The sequence below is a fragment of the Manis javanica genome, chromosome 2 (genome assembly GCF_040802235.1).
Source record: "Manis javanica isolate MJ-LG chromosome 2, MJ_LKY, whole genome shotgun sequence".
Lineage (NCBI taxonomy): Eukaryota > Metazoa > Chordata > Mammalia > Pholidota > Manidae > Manis > Manis javanica.
This window is the reverse complement of record NC_133157.1, coordinates 69,302,167-69,324,910: the sequence shown is the minus strand read 5'-3', so window position 1 is coordinate 69,324,910 and position 22,744 is coordinate 69,302,167. Positions and strand designations below refer to the sequence as shown.

The 22,744-nt window shown below is 41.1% G+C and overlaps 1 protein-coding gene across 5 annotated transcripts in view; it reads right to left on the bottom strand.

Moving 5' to 3' along the window:
- Positions 1–22,744, bottom strand: part of C2H9orf85 (chromosome 2 C9orf85 homolog) — a 191,046-nt gene that overhangs the window by 129,188 nt on the left and 39,114 nt on the right. For 4 of the 5 annotated variants that reach the window (XR_012127754.1, XM_036991214.2, XM_017661833.3 and 1 more), the window contains exon 2: positions 17,274–17,380. Coding sequence is in view for 3 of the 5 variants with exons in the window: in XM_036991214.2 (XP_036847109.1) it covers positions 17,274–17,380 (107 nt within the window). In the remaining 2 variants the exon portion in view is untranslated. Of the gene's footprint in view, positions 1–1,491; positions 1,615–17,273; positions 17,381–22,744 lie in introns of all 5 variants that reach the window. The other variant, XR_012127755.1, reaches the window with a different exon arrangement.

Below are 22,744 nucleotides of genomic sequence, written 5' to 3'. Positions count from 1 at the left end.
TTGTATACTGAAGATGGTATTTAAAATAACTGCAAATTGAACCAAATTTCTTATCTGTTATACATAGGGATTCCATCTTCTTTGTCCAGAAAAGAGCTGTGCTTGGGGTAATATCCCCCATCACAGCCCTGGACTCTTCCTAGGGACAATTTTTTCCCCCTAAAAAAACAAGTAGATTATATTAAATTAACTTTCAAATCCAGGTCCAGTTTCTTGGTTCTTGTTGATTAAGGAAAATCTGCTTATACAAAATAAAGCTTTCTAACAGATCCATTTTCATTATGTAACAGAAAGCTCTGTTTTGGTTTAAGATATAAGAATGGTTCAAGTCATGATGAATGACTTTGAGTCAAAGCTTAGAGATTTGACATTAAAATTAAAGTCAGGAGTGAGAGATTATTAAAAAAAAGAAAGAAAGAAAGAAACCTGTATTCTAATTCTGAACCTGCTGCTTACTAGCTGTGCCTAGCATACATCACCTAATTTTTCTAAGGCCACATTCTCATCTGCCAATCCTACCTCCCCAGGGTTCTTATTAGAATCCAATATATGTGAAACAGAGCTTTGTATAAAACATAAAGTTTAATACAGGTATATTAATTATCTACTTGCTTAAGATGCTATAAGAAAATGGGAAAACTCATAGTTCTGGGGTTACAGTGAAATCTAGGTATCTGTGATGGGTCAGCTCTAAGTATTTGCGTCTTTCACTTTCCTTGACCATGATTCCCCAGACCATATCTGTTTCCAGGTAACTCTCTAAGGAATTCCAGCAATAATTCTCACAAATCTCATCACAGAATAGAATATCTAATTTTAAGGAATTCTTAGATTTCTGGCTTCTACCTTTTACAGCTAAAATCCAAATCAGAAAGAAGACATCATTTCAGAGCCCAACAGCACAAGTAAAAGCTGCATTTATAAAATATTGGTAAAGGAGAAGTTTCTATTATAAAATAAAAAATACTTCTCTACTCTAGAGCTCTAAAAGTACTTTACAGACATGACAGTCTCTGCAATGCCACTCCTAGCCCAACTCAGGGAAGTCATGCTGTGTTCTAGCAACTGCAAGGGTTTCCTCAGCAGTTCTAATAGAAATAGAGGTTTGTGAAAGATGGGGCAGGATGAGAAAGAAACATAAAGACCTGAACTACAGTTGGAAGTCTCTACTCTCTTTTAATTCTGCTTGCATTCTGGCAGACAGATAGCATACACTGTTTAACTACCTTCATCTCAATCACCTCCACCACCACAAAACTTGAATTTTCAAATTAACTACATACAAGTACATGCACATCTACAAAGAGTAACTGTCTGACAATGAACGTTTAATCATTAAATATCCCTTTCTCCTGTTTTATTTTGGAACGATTTTTTCCTTCCTAATTGATCACATCCTTTGCAGCAGTCAGTAATCAATTTTTCACCACTCTGGCAACATGATTAACATGTTTGTTAAACTCTTCAGCAAACAGACAATAACTCACCCACCTTGAGGGCAGGGCAGGCAGTCTTGATTGATGATTGGTATGCTCCCAGACCAAGAAGCTGCTATTTTGTGAAATAAATCTGCAGTAAATTTCTTATGTTAATTTTGCAGAATTACCTGGAGGACTGATGAGAAAAGGGAGTTAATATCTCATCAAGGATGAACATTCTAAGACCCCTTAACAAGTCCACACCCCTAAGTCCTTTATCATGTTCGGGGGAAAATCCTCAACTGCCTATAAAACCAGAAGCTCTGTCCTCTCACTTTATCTCTAAAATAAAAGCCTCTCCCTACTCTCCTATTTTGAGTATTTGCGAAGTTTATTTTCGACTCTGTGAGCAAGAACCACGGCATCATCTTCACCAATGTTTTTAACACTGAGACAGCTTTTCTATCATTAGATTCTACAATGAAGCATTTCATTTTCAAATGTCTGTACTAAAGACAAATTCTGGCACGCTAAGACCCCCACCCCTTAGGATCCGGTCACCAACAGAGAACCAACCCTACCCCTAACTCCTTAAAAACGTGCTTCCTCACCCACGAGTTGCTGCTCCCTCTCTCTGGGGGCAGCCACTCTCTCTTTCAGATAATAAAATCTCTTGTGTGGGCCCGTGTCTCCTGAGTCGTTCTGAGGTAAGGAGGGTGATGGTGAGATACCCTTTCATTGATGCCGTTACTTTGGATGAGGGTCTCCCATTGACTTTGCTCTTCCTCCGGGAACCTGAGCTGCTTTGGGAACCCTCACTGCCCAATCCTCCACCATGGGCTCACCGTCCATTTCCCCAGTCGCTCCTCTTCTCGCCCAACACCGGCCTTCAATTTGGTAAGTCTCCCCTTCATGGTCGACTTAAATGTCCCTTTGGAACCTGGGAAGTGACTATTGAGTGTACGGCACCCCCAAGGGCTCCTCCGGGACAGCGGCACCCCCAACCATGACTTTCAGAGTCACAGTTGACCCCCATAGTTGACCCTTCTCTGCCTCCCCATGGTGAGAATCCTCATTAACTGAGGCCCGGTCTCCCTTTATCTACTTGTAAACTCCTGGTACCAGGTACCGAGCCTCCTTGGCATTTTTGCCCCAACCGCTCGGTTAGAGGTGGTGACAACCCCCTAACTGTGTCTGGTCTTCTCTGCAACCTTCTCAATTGCTCAGGGATGCCTCAGCGACTTGTGAACAGTCCCATTCTCACCATGGGATCTGGCCCCTCCATTCCTGCAGATTCACCACTAGGGTGCTTACTCAATAATCTAAAACCCCTCCACCTCACTCCAGACCTCAAACCTTTTAAGCTTATTTGCTACTGTAATGAGATCTGGACACAATATTCCTTGGACAATGAGTCTAAATGGCCTCCCAATGGCTCATTAGATTCTAAAATTCTCCGTGACTTAATACAACTTCTGTGAGCGCACAGGCAAATGGAAAGAGATCCAATATATCCAGGCTTTCTCCTACCTCTGAACCAAGCCCGCTCTCTGTCTGCCTTGCAATCCTAAACATTTTCTCCTCGCTCTAAAAAACTTCACCCCACCACCCACCAATTACCACCATGTCCTCTGACTTTGACCCTACTGATGAACCTCCTCCCTAGAGGTCCCAAACCCCTACAGCTCCCCCTCAAGCACCAGTTCCTCTCCCATCCCAACCTCCTTCTCTGCAAGATCAAAATCCCAACCCTCCCAGCTCCCCTAGTGCCGTTGCAGGAGCTACAGCACCTCCTCCTCCTCCACAACCAGTTCCCCTTCCCTCACTCAGTCCCACACCAAGCCCTCCAGTCACTCGCTCTCGAACCCAGATCCTAGCCCCACTATGGGAAGTACCCGGTACAGAGGGCATCATCCGGATCCATGTCCCTTTCTCTCTCTCCGACCTATCTCAAATTGAGAAAAGATTAGGCTCTTTCACCTCCAACCCAGGTAATTACATAAAAGAGTTCCAGTACCTAACTCAGTCATATGATCTTACCTTTCATGACATTCACATGATACTATCCAACACACTTTTGCCCAAGGACTATAGGCGAGTCTGGGAACGGGCTAGAACTCATGCTGATGAGGTTCACCAAACTACTCCAGCTCATCCAACTGGTGCTGAGGCGGTTCCTGACCGAGACCCTAATTGGAACTATAATACGGCAGGGGGAGCCAACAATCAAGATCAATTCATCACCTGCCTTATGGCGGGTCTCGGGAAGTCAGCCAATAAAGCCATTAACTATGAAAAACTCCAAGAGGTTATTCAGGATAAAAATCAGAATCCCTCTATATTCCTAGACCGCCTCACCAAAGCTCTTTTACAATATACAAACCTAGACCCTGAGACCCCAGATGGGAGACAATTATTAATGACCTACTTCTTCACCCAGTTTCCCCAACATTAACGCTAAACTTAAATGTCTGAAGAAGGGACCCTTAACTCCTCAGGCAAAAGTCCTGGCAGTGGCCTTCAAAGTATATAATGGAAGAGATGAAAAGGTCCATCAACAAAAATATCAAATGCTGGCTAAGGCCTTTCAACCTACCCCAACTACTGGTGCTTGGGTATCCTCACTTCCTAAGCAGCCAGGAGGACCTCCTGGTCCACGCTTCAAATGTGGTCAAATGGGTTCTTGAGCTAGAGCCTGCCCAAATCCCCGGAAGCCCCCCAGTCCATGCCCTAAGTGCCATCAGGAGGGACAGTGGGTCGTTGACTGTCCTTGCACACTGAGAGGTGCCAGGCCATCCAGCTCTAACACTCCACACATAGACCTTCTGGGTCTGGCAACTGATGATTGAGGGGGCCCAGGACTCCCCCACCTGACCACTACCATCATTGTACAGGAGCCCAGGGTAACCACTGTGGTAGTGGGTAGGCCCATCTCTTTCCTTTTGGACCTACTCAGTCCTGAAGGAGTTTTGGGGACCTACCTCCCTCTCCCAGTCCTCTATAGTCGGGGTAGAGGGCACACCTTATCAACCTTTACAAACTCCCATGCTTCACTGCCTCTTTAAGGGCATTACTCTCTCTCACTCCTTTTTAGTGATTCCCTGTTGTTCGGTTCCCCTTATGGGAAGAGACCTTTTATCCAAGCTAGGGGCTCTTATCTCCTTTACCTTTAGCCCACGCCTCAACCCTGACTCGCCTTTGATCCCTTTTCTACTTGCTCTCCAAACCATTCCAGACCCACCTCCCTCCCCTTTTCCCTTACCCCCTTGCCAAGTAAACCCCACAGTCTGGGACACCTCTCCCTCCTCTATCGCCACCTACCCATCCGTAACCATCAAACTCAAAGACCCTACCTCCTTCTCCTCACAAGCTCAATACCCCTTCTACAAAAGGGCCTTTTGAGACCAGCCAATTCCCCTTACAACACCCTGATACTGGCTATCAAAAATCCTAATGGCTCTTATACGCTAGCTCAAGATTTAAGAATTATCAGTGCAGCTGTTATTTCAATCTATCCAGTAGTCCCTAACCCCTATACTTTATTATCCACTATCCCCACCTCTTCTACTTACTTCTTTGTCTTTGACCTTAAAAATGCATTCTTCATGATTCTCCTCCATCCCAATAGGACCGCTTACACCTTCAACTCCGCAGACAACAAATCCTCCAGTAATCTACTCTACAACCCAAACAGGACCTCCTTACAGCTGCATAAGGCGGCATATGTGCCCTACTCCAAGAACAATGCTGCTTCTACACCAACAAATCTGGTCTCGTCTGGGATGGCGCAAAACACCTCCATGAACAAGCCTCAAAACTCCTAGAAAACTTCGCTTACCCCTTCAATTGGCTCCTGCACCTCCTAGCCCCTATTACCTTCATTATTCTTCTTCTCCTTTTCTTTCCCAGCTTCATTAACCTATTCCAAAAATTAATTCATAATAAAATTTTGAAAATTTCTAACCATACTGTCAACCAGTTACACCTCCAGGGCTATCAAGGCCTTCTCACAAAGAATAACGAAACCAGCTAGATGACATCATGAATCATCTCAAGATGCCTGCCCTTCCCCAACTCTACAGCAATGGCCTCACTAATCCCAGAATCTATGCCCCCTTCCAGCAGGAAGTAGCTAGAGAATGAGATTCTATGCCCAGTTCCCCAGAGGCCGAATTAAGAAAAGAAAAAGATGGCAATGAAGGCAAATTCTGGCATGCTAAGACCCCCACCCCTTAAGATCCAATAACCACTGACCACATGGTCACCCATCCCTTAAGATTCAATCACCAATGACCAGACGGTTGCCCACCCCTTAGGATCCAATCACCCATGCAGAACACACTCTACCCCTACTCCTTAAAAATGCGCTTCCTCACCCACAAGCTGCTGCTCCCTCTCTCTGGGGGCAGCCATTTCTCTTTCAGATAATAAAATCTCTTGTGTGAACCCATGTCTCCTGAGTCATTCTGAGGTAAGGAGGGTTGCGGTGAGATACCCTTTCACGTATATAAATATTTTCTTCAAATTTAAAGAAGAAAAAATATTCTTCACATAGTAATTCATTTAAAAATCCATTTATTTTTCCTTTTTCATTTGAATCTGTTTATTTCTTTAACATAAGCAATATAGCTTTATGACAAGGATGGATCAGAGACTTGTTACAGGTATATTTTATTAAAAGAAGCTGTGCTTCTAGAATGCAAAGAGCTGGCAAATGTGCTCACTTTTACAATACTCTGAGGTAGAAGCAGATCAAAGTGTTTGAGACATGTGGATTACAGAATTAGTCATTTAATGGATCTTCACTCAGATGCTATAAATTCAGGTAATATGGAAAATAAGGGCTCAATTTGGACTGGTTGCTGCAGATAGCAAACATTATTCTACTCTTTAGTTTCAGCACAATCAGAGGTGTCCTATGCTCAGCTAGCTTCCAAGCACTGAGAGCAAGTACAACTTGGACAGTAACAAATGGAATCTATCTAAAATGTGATTACAACTAGTTTAAGGAGATTCATGTTAGACTGTTTGCTCAATGAACAAATAGAAGTAATGAATTTCGGTTTATGGACAAATACAATAATCTAATGCCAAGTTATAAATACAAGGTATTGTCATGAATTTACCCATAAACTGGTAGATATATCTGGTCCTTTCTGTGCATTAATTCTTTGAAAAAAGAGGGCAGTGGTACTCTATTCAGCAGAATTTTAAGGGAATATAGTACTTCTTATAAATAAAGGGATTAACAAATGTTGGCAAGGATGCAGAGAAGTTGGAATCTTTGTGCACTGTTGGAAATGTAAAATGGATCAATCATTATGGGAAAAACAGAACTATAATATGATCCAGTAATCCCATTTCTGGGCATATATGCAGAAGAATTAAAAGCAGAATCTGGAGGAGATATTTGTACAACACTTTTCATAGCAGTATTACAATAGCAAAGAGGTGAAGGCAACCTAATGTACACTGACAGATAGGTGGACAGACTAGATGTGGCACACACACACACACACACAGGAATATTATTCAACCTTAAAAATGAAAGACATTTTGACACATGCTACAACATGGATGAGCCTTGGGGATATATGATGCTAATGGAAATAAGTTAGTCACAAAAAGACAAATGCTGTTATGATTCCTTTATATGAGGTTTAGAGCAGTCAAATTCATAGCAACATGAAGTCAACTGGTGGTTACCAAGGGCTGCCAGGGAGGGGAAAATGGGAGTTGTTGTTCAATGGGTATTGTGTTTCGAACTTGCAAGATGAAAAATTTCTGGAGATCTGTTGCACAACAGTGTGAATATACCTAACACTACTGAACTGTGTATTTTTAAAAAGTTAAAATGGTAAATTGTATGCTATATGTTTTTTACCACCACCACAAAGATGGATGAATGGATAGACAAGTAACTTAAAAAAGGATAGGGTTGCTAAGAATGCAGCACTCCAGTTAGAAAAAGACAGATGCACCCTTATGTATATCGCTGCACTATTTACAATAGCCAAGATATGGAAGCAACCTAAATGTCCATCAGTAGATGAATGGATAAAGAAGATGTGGTACATATGCACAATGGAATATTACTCAGCCATAAGAAAAAAACAGATCCTACCTACCATTGGCAACAACATGGATGGAGCTAGAGGGTATTATGCTCAGGCGGAGAAAGACAAGTACCAAATGATTTCACTCATATGTGGAGTATAAGAAGAAAGGAAAACTGAAGGAACAAAACAGCAGCAGAATCACAGAACTCAAGAATTGACTAACAGTTACCAAAGGGAAAGGGACTGGGAAGGATGGGTGGGAAGGGAGGGATAAGGGCGGGGAAATAGAAAGGGGGCATTACGATTAGCATGTATAGTGTGGGGGGGGGGCATGGGGAGGGCTGTGCAACACAGAGAAGACAGGTAGTGATTTTACAGCATCTTACTACGCTGATGGACAGTGACTGTGAAGGGGTATGTGGGGGAGACTTGGTGAAGGGGGGAGCCTAGTAAGCATAATGTTCTTCATGCAATTGTAGATTAATGATACCAAAAAAAAAAAAAAAAGGATAGGGTTGGTCAACAAAAGATTACTTTGAAGGTTTTAATTTGGCTAATTTGGTTAGAAAAAAGCTTTGTAGTAAAGATGGATCAAGCAATGGGTAGAGATGCCAGCCTAGGGGGGCACAACCTGGTTAGCAGCATCTTATTCCTCTCTACCTCATTCTTTACTGGTTAGTATTACTTTGTTTTCTTCCATAGTTTGAAGACCACCCACACCTTCACTTCCCCACATGCTGCAGTAGACATAAAAAAGCAGAACTTCTCTAGAGAAAAGCTCCACTTAGCCTCCTTCTGCTGGAGACCCAACTCTCCCTACAGAAGCCCTTGAAACATTTCTGTGAAATAAGCCTTTTCGAAAACATTCGTTTTTTTTCAAACTCAGGAACAACAGAGGTATTTGACTAGAGGTAAGATAGAGGAGAATTTATTTATTTAATGCACATAACATGAAGAAATAACAGTTGCACTGGGGCAATAAGTGGAAAAAATAATTAAGAGGTAATAAATATAAAAATTATCAACTAGGACCAGCTAAATACCTGGATGTAAGGACCAGGGTGAGTGACTGTAAGAATGGGGAGAAGAAATCCCAGGGCAAAATACCTCTAAAAACCGAAATCAGTCAAAGGGAGAAATTAAGTTTAAAACCCGTTTATTGCTTACAAACTGCAGTCCAGGGCCATCTCTCTCCCCTGCTCTGGAAGAAGCCACCGTTAGGCCAGATATCCCGGGAGCAATATTCTTTTCCAGGCATGTTACACAGTTCTTCCCCTCTTTAATTGAAATATTTTTAGGATGAAATCTGCTTTGAGTCATCTTCATGTGGCATATGAGTCTGAGGTCTTTTTCCCTATTCAGTGCAGTTCTGTTTTGGCCTGTTGTATTCAGTGGTATCATAGGTGAGCTTCTATTCAAGAATTCTACACCTGAAAAGTTTGGAAACCACTGAACTATCTGAAGTTTCAGTGGCGTGATCCTGTGGTATCCATCTACTTTGTATACTGCATGGTTTCTCAACCAAGATCCTACTGACATGTTGGGGCTGCATATCTCTGTCATGCAGGTGTGTCCTGTGCAGGTAGGATGTTTAGCAAGAATCTCTGGTCTCTGCCCACTAAATACCAGTAAAATCCCTACCAATCCTCTAGACAATCAAAATTATCTCCAGACATTGCCAAATGCCCCCTGGGGGCAAAATCTTCTACTCCCAGTTGAGAACTGCTGATTTAGAGGATTTACAGATCCCATTCTAAGTTCAGATCTCAATCTGTTTGTCCTCTGTTGCCGTTTTACACCAACTGCTCCTTTTCTCTTCTACTACTATGGCATGCATGTTAAACAGGAACTGACACTGTATTATTGGTGATTTTTTTTTATGGGTAAGAAGAGAAAAGAAGCAGCCTAGAGATTCTAACTCAGATGTATTTGCCTATCACACTTCTAAATTAACAGGAAAAAAAAGGTTGCCCGGTTACCTGAACACAAGGCAAAAATTTTCTAGGTACCAGTTGAGGCATCTCCATGCCTGAACTTAAAAATCTATTTATCGAGATTCATGTATTAAAAAGAAAGCAGGGCTATATAAATGATACTCAGTAGTAGACAACTTTCATAAACAAGATAGGTCACTTTTATAAAAATTAATATACTGTTAGGCCAGGTGAAGGAAGGAGGACTTTTGAAATACTACAATTTTGAGAAATCACTGTGAAAGAGCAGGAAAACAAGCTTTCAAATGGGATCAGTTCACATTTGAATCTTAACTCCATCTGCTTTACTTTGGGATCTTGGGTAAGACATTTAATCCCTCTGAGCCCAGAATAAAGAAAAGAAAAAAGCCCATTTCATTTCTTATCTTTCATGCTTGAAGAAAGGACCAATCTTAACCACCTGTGTTTCCAGCACCTGGAATGTAATATAATGTCTGTAAATGAGTTTTTCATTTACAGAAAAAGATTCCTTTCTTCTTTAAGAGTTACACAAATCATTTTATATTTATGAAAACTTTGCTTTCCCAATAATTCATTTCACCTCCACACCCAAGGTTATTTACAGTATTCGAGAATGACTTAGGACTGGCCAGGAATGGTGATGGTTATAATTTACCTTTGGGTTTCTTTCTCGAAAGTCAAAAACAGGGCACTTGAAAAATGAGGATTTATACATGCCCAGAATCACAATTCTTACATATAATAATAAAAGTCAAATGATTATGATACTTGGGTGTCAACAGACATGCTGGTGGCATTATAACTGCCCTCCACCAGGGAGTTCCAGGTATTCACCTTAATATCAAAAGACAGGAGCCAAAAAGGGTGGGGAATCCTGGTAAACACTCTCCTGACCTTTAAGGGGCAGGGTATAAAACAAGGGTGGCAGCTCATCACATTCTTACAGAGAAGAGAAGCTGCGTGTGGGTAAAATTGTAACATTTCCAGAATATCTCACCTGGCTTTAGACATGTGTTGAAATGTGCAAGGCCACGAAGTCTCCAGACTGCTGTGGAACTCAGTCATAAAGTGCACATCTGATGTGGCTCCATTGATCTCTTCAAAGGTCAAAGACAGGCCCCACTGACAGATTACAGCCTAGATTATCTTGTGCCCAAGGCAGGCTGTGCTGCTAGCCAATGCACCTGGGTCTATGTGAAAGGCAAACAGTCTACAAGGCACTGCCGGAGCCCAGCCATGGCCATCTTCAGTCACGTGGACATCCAGCTCAGAGGGCCCTGATGGGTCTGTCTCATCAGAACATGACATGGCCTTGACTATCCATTTTGCAACAGTGGAGGTAAATGCACATGTTTCATGCCAGCCCCACCTGATGCCCTTTCATACCAAATGGCAAAACGGCTTCAGAATTTATGCCAAGTGTGGAATAAACACTCTCCAGTAGCCTACAAGACCAAAAAACCCCTTTAAAAAGTGTCACATTTATCTGTAAGGTAATCAGACATGAGCATAACATCACACACAGTATTAGACACCCTATTACCAAGGGGATTCAGGCTTGTTCCACTCAGCCCCACCATGAAAACAGTATTGGGGGGAGGTCCCTGGAAAACCCTCCGGATCACAATAAATCATTGAGCATTCATCTCCTGTGTCCACCAGGGCCGACATGTTGTACGTTCACAGGGGGCTAATGAATATAATTCTACATGTGGCCTCTGGTCCCCACTGTGTACCCCAAGGTGGGGGCCTTGACCCTTCCCTCAGTTGAACCATGATGCCGAATTGTCATCCTGTAGGGGTGAGGATCCAGGCAGAGCCTGAGTGCTGTACCCCAAGAAGTCTTGCAGGGATACAGGCCAGACATGGGGCTTTGCCTACAGCTTCCATGTCCTGGACCTCAGCAGCTGGAACTGCTGTTATGGATTTAATTGGTGCCACAGTTCTAATAAGATTCTATTAGGCTGCCTATCAAGTTTTTCTTTCACTACTCCAGCTTTTATTAAATTAACCCACATCTCGGTCCTTGAGACCTTCATGGGGCCTTTGCACCTCTCCTTTCAGTTGCAGCCCATAATTCCCTCTGGGCTCTTATTGTCTCAATGTCCCCCAGATCTGCTAAAGTATGAGTAGCATCACTATGGGTTGTGCTATGTGGGGGGAAAGAATAGGGACTAAAAGAGACATGGGGGAGCTGTATGGAGCACCAGATTCCTCATTTCTATGGTGAACAACTTCTCATCAGGGTCCTAGGGATCCATATTATAGATATTTTTCATGCCCAATTCCCACAACACCTGCTGGAGCTCTGCATATGTTTTCCACCTATTGTGTAAGTATGGTAAATCACCCTGATTAGGCCACACTGCCCTGATGGCTTGCTGTCAGCCAGTCCAGAAGCAACCTATTCCCTGAGGTGTGATGGGCACTTGGCAACTGTTGTGGGAGAGAGAGGTGAATCATCAGGGAAGCCAGTCTACTCATTTCAGAACCCAATGTAACAATGTCTTCCACCCCCATACCCCAGAGATGAAAAAGCCATGTAGGCAGAGGTTCTGATGGCTTCTGCTGATACCGGATGCTCGTGTCCACCAGCTCAACTTGGGCATAGGCGTGGAGCACGGGGGGGGGGGGGGGGGGGCTCCACAACCTGGGGAGGGAGGGGCTCCTCCCCCTCTGGAGTCTGCGGTTGTTGTGCTTTGACTGGCTGTAATTAACAACCAGGTGGGCCTTTAATACAAGAAAGGCTGGTGCTTCAGGTGGTGGTCTCAGCAACAGATGGGCTCTTGGCCCTACCCCCTCATATTCTCCTGACACCTCCTCCACCATCTCCTGAGCTGAAGGCACTGCTCTTTCCTGCCCCCTCCCCCTCCCTCATGACCTTCTGCAACTCGGACTCTCCTGCTGCCTCTGCCCTCGTTGCTAAGGAATTTACCAGAACACGACCGGTCCTCTCACTGTCTCCCTTCTTTAAGGGAATCCCATAGGTCATCACACAGCATCTCCAAGAGATGCTGAAGTGTGTCTCTCTCCTGTCTAAGTCTCTCTCTCCCCAGATAACCCATTCTCTCTCTTCAATGATCCTCCCTCTCCTCGATAATCCTCTCTCTGTCTTCAATAACACTTTTCACTTTCTCGATGAAAAGAGATCCTACCATCCCAGCTGCTACACAGCCACTCAGGGTCTCTAAGCAGTCTTTTATCTCACAGAGGTCTAATTCTGCAGCTTCCAGTGCTCCTCTCTTTCCCAGTACTGGGAACGCTCCACCCCTCTAGGAGGTGCTTTACCCTAGATCAATTTCCCACTAGGGCCTCCACAATCAGAAGCCCCACATACAGGGGGTTCCAAAATAAAGCTGCACCCTCTACCACTGCAGCCACTGGGGACTCCCCATCATCCCTAGAGGCAGCCTGCCCAATGGCTGCCCCCATGAAGAGAGATTTCGGGTTCAGAGGTCCTGCAGACTACTGCCAGATGTAACTGAAATCAGTCAAAGGGAGAAATAAAGTTTAAGAAACCCATTTATTTTTTAAAAGTAGTCATCCCATCTCTCTCTGGACGAGGCTGCAGCAGATGAGTCCCACCCAACCTCTCTTCTCTGGTCCAGGTCCAGAAAAACCCTCAAGCCCTTGCAATTACCTATTGGTATGTAGATTGACTAATTCTCTCCACCCTGTGGAAACACCTATTGATACGCAGATGCTCTAAAGCCAGGCAACAGATTGTGGAAATATTGCAATTTTACCCACAACTACAAATGTCACATATGAACTGCCCCCCCCTACTCCTTACATTTTTTTAAATTAAGGTATTATTGATATACACTCTTATGAATGTTTCACATGAAAAACAATGTGGTTACTACATTCACCCATATTATCAAGTCTTTACCCATACTCCATTGCAGTCACTGTCCATCAGTGTAGTAAGATGCCACACATTCGCTATTTGTCTTCTCTGTGGTACACTGTCTTTCCCGTGACCCCCCACACCATGTGACTAAACACAATGCCCCTCAAACCCCTTCTCCCTCCCTCAATACTGACCTCCCACACCCCTCCCCTTTCGTAACTGCTAGTCCCTTCTAGCAGTCTGTGAGTTAGTATCCTCTTTAATTTCTCTTAAGAGTGTCCTGTAGTTTTCAGAATATAGTTCTTTCACTTCCTTGGTTAGGTTTATTACTAGGTATTTTATTCTTTTTGATGCAATTGTGAATGGAATTGTTTTCCTGATTTCTCTTTCTGCTAGGTTATCATTAGTGTATAGGAATGCAACAGATTTCTGTGTATTAATTTTGTATCCCGCAACTTTGCTGAATTCAGATATTAGATCTGGTAGTTTTGGAGTGGATTCTTTAGGGTTGTTTATGTACAATATCATGTCATCTGCATACAGGGACAGGCTGACTTCTTCCTTGCCAATCTGGATGCCTTTTATTTCTTTGTGTTGTCTGATTGCCGTCACTAGGAACTCCAGAACTATGTTGAATAAAAGTGGGGAGAGTGGGCATTCTTGTCTTGTTCCCGATCTTAAGGGAAAAGCTTTCAGCTTCTCGCTGTTAAGTATGATATTGGTTGTGGGTTTGTCATAGCCTTTATTATGTTGAGGTGCTTGCCCTCTATGCCCATTTTGTTGAGAGTTTTTATCGTGAATGGATGTAATTTTGTCGAATGTTTTTTCAGCATCTATGGGGATGATCATGTGGTTTTTGTCCTTTTCTTTGTTGATGTGGTGGATGATGTTGATGGATTTTCTAATATTGTACCATTCTTGCATCCCTGGAATAAATCCTACTTGATCATGATGGATGATCTTTTGGATGTATTTTTGAATTTGGTTTGCTCATATTTTGTTGAGTATTTTTGCATTCAGGTTCATCAGGGATATTGGTCTTTAATTTTCTTTTTTGTGGTTACTTTGCCTGGTATTGGTATTACAGTAATAATGGCCTCATACAATGAGTTTGGAAGTATTCCCTCCTCTTCTACTTTTTGGAAAACGTTAAGGAGGATGGGTATTAGGTCTTCACTAAATGTTTGATAAAATACAGCAGTGAAGCCATCTGTTCCAGGAGTTTTATCCTTGGGTAATTTTTTTGATTACCAATTCAATTTTGTTGCTGGTAATTGGGCTGTTCAGATTTTCTGTTTCTTTCTGGGTCAGCCTTGGAAGTTTGTATTTTTCTAGAATGTTGTCCATTTCCTCTAGGTTATTCAGTTTGTTAGCATATACATTTTTATAGTATTCTCTAATAATTCTTTATCTTTCTGTGGTGTCCGTAGTGATTTTTCATTTCTCATTTCTGATTCTGTTTATGTGTGTAGACTCTGTTTTTTTCTTGATAAGTCTGGCTAGAGGTTTATCTGTTTTGTTTATTTTCTTGAAGAACCAGCTCTTGCTTTCATTGATTCTTTCTATTGTTTTATTCTTCTTGATTTTATTTATTTCTGCTCTAATGTTTATTATGTCCCTCCTGCTACTGATTTTGGGACTCATTTGTTCTTCTTTTTCTAGCTTCATTAACTGTTAGTTTAGACTGTTCATATGGGCTTGTTCTTCTTTCCTGAGGAAGGCCTGTATTGCAATATATTTCCCTTTTAGCAAGGCCTTTGCTGCATCCCACAGGCTTTGCAGTGTTGAATTATTGTTGTCATTTGTCTCCATATCTCCATATATTGGTTGATCTCTGTTTTTACTTGGTCATTGATACATTGGTTATTTAGGAGCATGCTGTGGTGCCCCCATGGGTTTGTGGGTCTTTTCGTTTTCTTTGCATAATTTATGTCTAGTTTCATTCCTTTGTGGTCTGATAAGCTGGTTCGTAGAGTTTTAATCTTTTTTAATTTACTGAGGCTCTTTTTGTGACCTAGTATATGATCTATTCTTGAAACTGTTCCATGTGCACTTGAGAAGAATGTGTATCCTGTTGCTTTTGGATGGAGTGTTCTGTAGATGTCCATTAAGTCCATCTGTTCTAATACGTTGTTCAGTGCCTCTGTCTCCTTACTTATTTTCTGTCTGGTTGATCTGTCTTTGGAGTGGGTGGTGTGTTGAAGTCTCCTAAAATGAATGCATTGCATTCTATTTCCCCTTTCAATTATTAGTATTTGTTTCACTTATGTAGGTGATCCTGTGTTGGATGCACAGATATCTATAATGGTTATATCTTGTGGGATTGACCCCTTTATCATTACATAATGTCATATCATTCAGTAGTCCTAGGCCTCCACTCCCTCCCCACTCCATTTCTCTTCCTCCTGCTGGTAAGCTGGGGTGGGGGCAGGGCTTGGGTCCCACCAGGTCATGGCTTTGGTATTACCCAGTTCCATGAGGTCTGTTCTTTTCTCCATGTGTATGCAGTCTGGCACAACCTTCTTTCCTGCTGCTCTTTCAGGATTAGTTGTATTAATTATATTTTCATATTATATGCGGTTTTAGGAGGAGGCCTCTCTGTCACCTCTCACACCACCATCTTTAATCTCCCTCCCCCCTATGTTTTATGTTCTGTTGAACTTTTCCTCATGTAATCATTTGGATACAGTACAGTTGACAATCTTGCCTACTGCTAATTTGGGCCAGTGACATAAAACTCATCAGATTTGTTTAAAGTTTTCTTTTGGTAGGAAATGCTACAGCACATGAAGAAAAGACTTACAGGGAAGAGAAACTTGTATACCTATTTTAAAAGTGGTCAGCTATGCCCATAATAAATACTAAAAATTCTGCTGGGAAAGAGTAATATAGGGGGAAAAAAAATCTAAATAGCTTAAGTCAGTCTACCTTTCTTTGAGGCTTTTACCTTTCAGTATTAAAAAGAAGCACCTTAGGCAAAATAAATTACCCAAACAAACAATCAAAACTCTTAAATATTCTTAAGAAAACAAATTACCCTCTAGCATCAATTATAGAGTCACAAAAAGACTGATGTAAATTTTCAATGAAAATAACAGCAAAGGTTATATCATTTATTTAGATTGACCTTCCAAACTTTAAGTAAAATTTCCTCCCATAAAGAAGGAAGAAGGAATACATTTAAGGAAGATGCCACTACTGATTAGCTAAAAGGAAAACAATGTAAACAAAAAAATATGTCCTAAATGGCTCTATATAAATTACCAAATTAAAACTCATAAAATGTAAAAACAGTATCACATATATTGATGCTGACTTTTATATTTAAAATAAGCACTTTTCTCTTTCAGGCAGCAATTACCCTCCAACATTTCCTTCCTCAGCTAAGCTAAAGGATGTAAGAGTGCACTACCAGGATATACAGAAGGCTAATAAAACAGTCTTAGAATTATAGAAATACGGTGAGGTACAGGGGGATGAGAAACAGAGTCCAGTATCTTTCTGTTTAGTCCTAAAGTTCAAATGAATGAAGTTTCAAGCTATCAATTCAGCAATTGGTTAATAATAGTCAATATAAGACATTTCGGTAACCTTCGTGGGTTGAATTAAAAGGTCAAACCACTTTTAAGACCCTTTTGGTAAAGATAATTCATAGTAAATATGGTATCATCATCAGTGGGAGACAAAATTTTGCAGAACAAAGTTTCTCCTCTCTGCTCTTACCCACCTTCTGTGAACAAGATACTATAAATAAGGATCTATAAAAATGGTGCATTGTTTATGAAAGAATAGGGCAGGACATGAATTCACTTTTTCAATCTATTTACCTTCTGAAAGCAGGATTCAGCACATGTGAATTCTACATAGTAGAATGGGATTTTTTCTCTATTTACCTTAATATTTATTTGGATACAATTTTGAAGATCAGGGAATTAAATAATAAACTATGATATATATTACTGGTAAGGTAATTAAGAAATATACTCACCATTTTTTAGGCTTTGACAATAGTTTGTATTTGCTGTACTTTACACGCCATTCAAGAACTTCTTTACAGTGCTGACATACTCCATCATGAAGTTTTGCATTGATTTTCTTAAAAACAAAGAGAAAAACAACAAATTGAACCTGGGAGCCAGCACTGCAAGCCCCATGAAAAAGGGACACAAGAAATTTAAGTTTTTTAAAAATATTAACCTAACCTTAATCTGGGTAATATTTTATGACATATTATGTATTTTTATGTCTATTACTCAATTTGGTTCTTCAACAAAAGCAAAAACTCTTAACTGGGCATAGCTCAGAATGATTAGGACATTTTTTAACTTCTTGGCAAGAGTATTTGAAGGAAGTCTTCCCCATTAAATCAGATGTATACATATGTAAAAACTCAAGCTAAGTTAAGTTTAAGATGTATGGATTTTTAACTATATGTAAGTTATATCTCAATAAAAATGTATAATAAAAAAGAAAATCTTATTTATACTTTAAGATTCCTGGTTTGACAGTTCAAATCTGACCACTAAGAAATGAGAACATAAACTGAGAAGTGGGATAGCTGTGAACTGTCGGCCTGTAGGGGAGAGCAGAGACTAAGAAACTTGAGAAACAAGTGCCAGAGAAGCAGCTGGAAGTAAAAAGCATTTAATTATTCAATTGAATCCTTTTGTAGTCTCACATAAATGAAAATGTTTTAGAAAAGCTACCATGCTAACCTAATTTCTTCAGAACAAAATAAATATGTGCATATGAATATGTGGTGAGAAAAGAGCTTTATGAGAAAAAAAACTTTTCATTATAATTTTCCTCTCAAAATGTGTTGGAAAGTAAGGAGGATGGGAATTTTTTTAATTAGTCATGTTCTGCATAACAGTTTTGTATTTTACAACATCCATTTGTTAAGAACCTAGACTATATACTTTCACTAACTACCCTGAGATTCTCTAACTGGCTATAGAAGCCTGGTCTTCACCTATTATAATAATGAACAGAAGACATTTTAAGTCTTCTTTGCTTCCTTTGGTCTTTTTTAATTTCTCAAGAGAAGAAAGATAAGTATCACAAAAGATGCAGATTGTTTGGGAGGTTATTTGACAGTGAGTTAAAAGCACAACTTAGAGTCATCTGAAAGGAAACTTTTGAACAGTGCTTGATATTCCTTAAAGTTCTAAACAAGGTAAAAATGATTTGAGAAAACATTTATTCCAAGAGAAAATATTTCAAGGGTACTTTCAAAAGCCATAACTTAAGCTGTGAACACATTATGTTTGAATTTTACTTTGTGGCAAAAAACACTGTTACTTATGAATTGTGTACAGGTGTTCCTTTCTTCCTGACCTAGATGCAGAGTTCCTGGGAAAATTAATTTTGCAAGCTAAATGTTGCTAGGAAGAAGGAAATCTGTGCTTATACCAATCTCCTCTTATCAACGTTGATACATAATTATCACATATAGGGCTGCTAAGAAATACCCAAAACTAAAGTTCACATTTCATCATTTGTTCTCATTGCCCTCTGTTGCTTACAATATCTTGAGAAAAATATTACTTACATTTTTCTAACAATAATGGAAATAAACTAATGACTTGAACTATGATTACAGTACAAATGTGATATAAACTTTCTAATTAGAATATTCCTAGAAGACAGAAGTATTTCATTGCTTGCAATTTTAGTATATGTAACACACTATGCTTGTTAACTAGGAAGCATTATTTGGTTTCCTATTTGTATCCAATTTCTGACCAGTTCATCTTGATTTACAAAGCTGCACATAGTTTGGAAACTGGTTTCTTTAGGGTGGATGGGACAGCAGAACAAAACAAGTCTTTGTAAGAACTTGTCCTGTGAGTGATGTGGATAACAATACAAATGGAGATGCTATACTGAATTCACATGACTAACAGGCACTACTACAAAATTAAGCTTGTAGTAGTGAGTTAAGAAATGAGTAAGAGTAAGAATGAAAATGAATAGTACTTTCACTTAATAATAGTTTCAGAAAGAAAGCTGTGCACCTTCTATAACATTATTTTAGCAAACCAGAAAAGGTGAATTCCAAAGATGTGACCCAGGAAAGCTTAAATGCTAATTCTAGGAATCATTTGGCCTGGGGCAAAGGAGATGGCAATCTTACCTTACTCACACCATATTCACAATTAATTCTGTTTTGGCAATTAATTTTAGTTTATCCCTCATGATAGAAGATCATAGGTTATTAAGTTAAGATTTAAGCAAGTCCAAATATAAATAAAAAATAAGTACAAAAGCCTTTAAAGATAATTTAGTTTAACAAGCAACTTTCCAGACTTTTAAAGGAAAAAAATCTTCATTGGAAGATTCCACTAAACTTAGGAATCTTAGATAAAGAGGAAAACCTTAGTTACCAAGTGGTACGTGAATACTTTTTTTAAAAAAACTCAGAATAAACTTAAGGTGTATCAAAAGACAATCCTATTTAGAGACTCAACGGGAAGATGGCGGCATGAGTAGTTCAATGGAAATCTGCTCTCCAAAACATGTATATTTATGAAAATACAATAAATACAACTATTCCTAAAAGAGACACCAGTGGATGCAGTACAACAACCAGGATACATCTACATCTGTGAGAACTAAACATCACACGAAGGGGGTAAGATACAAGCCGCGGCCAGGTGGGACCTGAACAATCCCCCAACTCCAGAACCTGGTGGAAAGGAGTCAGAATGGGGAGGGAGTGAAAGCCCAGGAATGCTAAACAACCAGCTCTAGAAATCCACACCCAGAGCGCAGACACAAGGTGCATGGGGTGCTGGATATTAGAGAAACGGAAAAGCAAAACTTGTGGGCAGGTCCCCACAACCGGCGCCCCTGAGACAAAAGAAAAGTGAGTGCTTTCTGCAAGTCTTAAAGTGACAGGGACCTCACAGCTGGACGAAGTCATCCCAGCACACTTAGCCAGCAGCTGGGAATCCCAGGGAACTTATGGCGCCCTAAACCCCTGGGCAGCAGTGCAGCTCTGAAGCCCCTCACAGCACTAAGCAGCCTGCCAGTTGTTCCCTCAATGGGCACAGACCCCGACACACTGGCCCAGTAGTGGGAGAGCGGCAGCATGCGCCGGGGGTGGTGGTGCCGGAAGGGACCAGGAGCGGATTGCATGCACTGGCAGCATCAGAGGGGAGTGGGAGCAGCTTGTGAGAGCCCACTGCGGCAGCGACCAAACAGACCAGTTGCAGCACACATGCACTGGTGGCAGTGGCGCCAGGAGAGCCCGGGAGAGGTCCACGCGGGAGACAACCACGCACACCTGCAGCGGTGCCAGAGGGAGCAGCCACAATCCCAGCAGCCGAACAGAATCCCAGCCTGACACACGGCCGCCCGGGAAAGACCCAAAGGCCACTGCTGGCATACAGCTGCCCGGCAGAGGCACCGCTATTGCGGAGGAGCACACCTGGCATGCCTGCCACTCCCCGCAGGGCTCTGTGCTGCTCTGACAGAGAACCCACCCACAGCAGTTTAGGGGACTAACCTGGTGGCTGCTCCAGGACTGCAGGTAACCAACACAGGCAGTGGAGAAGGGCAAGGCATCCAGCAAGCAGGAAAGGACTTTCCTCTCCCAGGTGACACACCCACAACCTGCCTAGAGCCACCACTATCAGCATGAAAAGGCAAAAAAATTTAGTCCAGTCCAAGATAGTTCACACAACACCTGGGAGAGGATCTGCAGAGACAGATCTAACCAGTCTCCCCGAAAAAGAATTCAAAATAAAAATCATAAACATGCTGACAGAGAAGCAGAGAGAGCTAAGGGATGATGTCTGAAGGGAGATTACAGAAGTGAAACAATCTCTGGAAGGATTTATAAGGAGAATGGATAACATGTAAGAGGCCATTGATGGAATAGAAACCAGAGAACAAGAACGCATAGAAGCTGATGCAGAGAGAGATAAAAGGATCTCCAGGAAAGAAACAATATTAAGAGAACTGTGACCAATCCAAAAGGAACAATATCCACATTATAGGGGTACCAGAAGAAGAAGAGAGAGAAAAAGGGATAAAAAGTGTCTTTGAAGACATAATTGCTGAGAACTTCCCCAAACTGGGGGAGGAAATAGTTGTTCAGACTACGGAAGCACACGGAACTCCCAACAGAAGGGACCCAAAGAGGACACCAAGACACATAATAATAAAAACAGCAAAGATCAAGGACAAGAACAGAGTATTAAAGGCAGCCAGAGAGAGAAAAAAAGGTCACCTTCAAAGGAAAACTCATCAGGCTATCATCAGACTTCTCAACAGAAACCTTACAGGCCAGAAGAGAACAGGATGATATATTCAAAGTAATGAAACAGAAGGGCCTTGAACCAAGGATACTGTATCTAGCACGATTATCATTTAAATATGAAGGAGGGATTCAACAATTCCCAGACAAGCAAAAGTTGAGGGAATTTGCCTCCCACAAACCACCTCTACAGGGTATCTTAGAGGGACTGCTCTAGATGGGAGCATTCCTAAAAAGAGCACAGAACAAAACACACAATATATGAAGAATGGAGGAGGAGGAATAAGAAGGGAGAGAAATCATCATCAGACTGTGTTTATAATACCTCAATAAGCAAGTTAAGTTAGACAGTAAGGTAGTAAACAAGCTAACCTCGAAACTTTGGTAACCACGAATCTAAAGCCTGCAATGGCAATAAGTACATATCTTTCAATAATCACCCTAAATGTAAATGGACTGAATGCACCAATCAAAAGACACAGAGTAACAGAATGGATAAAAAAGCAAGACCCATCTCTATGCTGTTTACAAGAGACTCACCTCAAACCCAAAGACATGCACAGATTAAAGTCAAGGGATGGAAAAAGACATTTCATGCAAACAATAGGGAGAAAAAAGCAGGTGTTGCAATACTAGTATCAAACAAAATAGACGTCAAAACACAGAAAGTAACAAGAGATAAAGAAGGACATTACATAATGATAAAGGGCTTAGTCCAACATGAGGATATAACCATTATAAACATATATGACCCACTACAGGAGCACCAAAATATCTGAAACAAATACTAACAGAACTAAAGAGGAAACAGAATGCAATGCATTCATTTTGGGAGACTTTAACACACCACTCACTACAAAGGACAGATCCACCACACAGAAAATAAATAAGGACACAGAGGCACTGAACAACACACTAGAACAGATGGACCTAATAGACATCTATAGAACTCTACATCCAAAACAACCAGATACACATTCTTCTCAAGTGCACATGGAACATTCTCCAGAATAGACCACATACTATGCCATAAAAAGAGCCTCAGTAAATTCCAAAAGATTGAAATCCTACCAACCAACTTTTCAGACCACAAAGGTATAAAACTAGAAATAAATTGCACAAAGAAAGTAAAAAGGCCCACAAACATATGGAGGCTTAACAACATGCTCCTAAATAATCAATGGATCAACAACTAA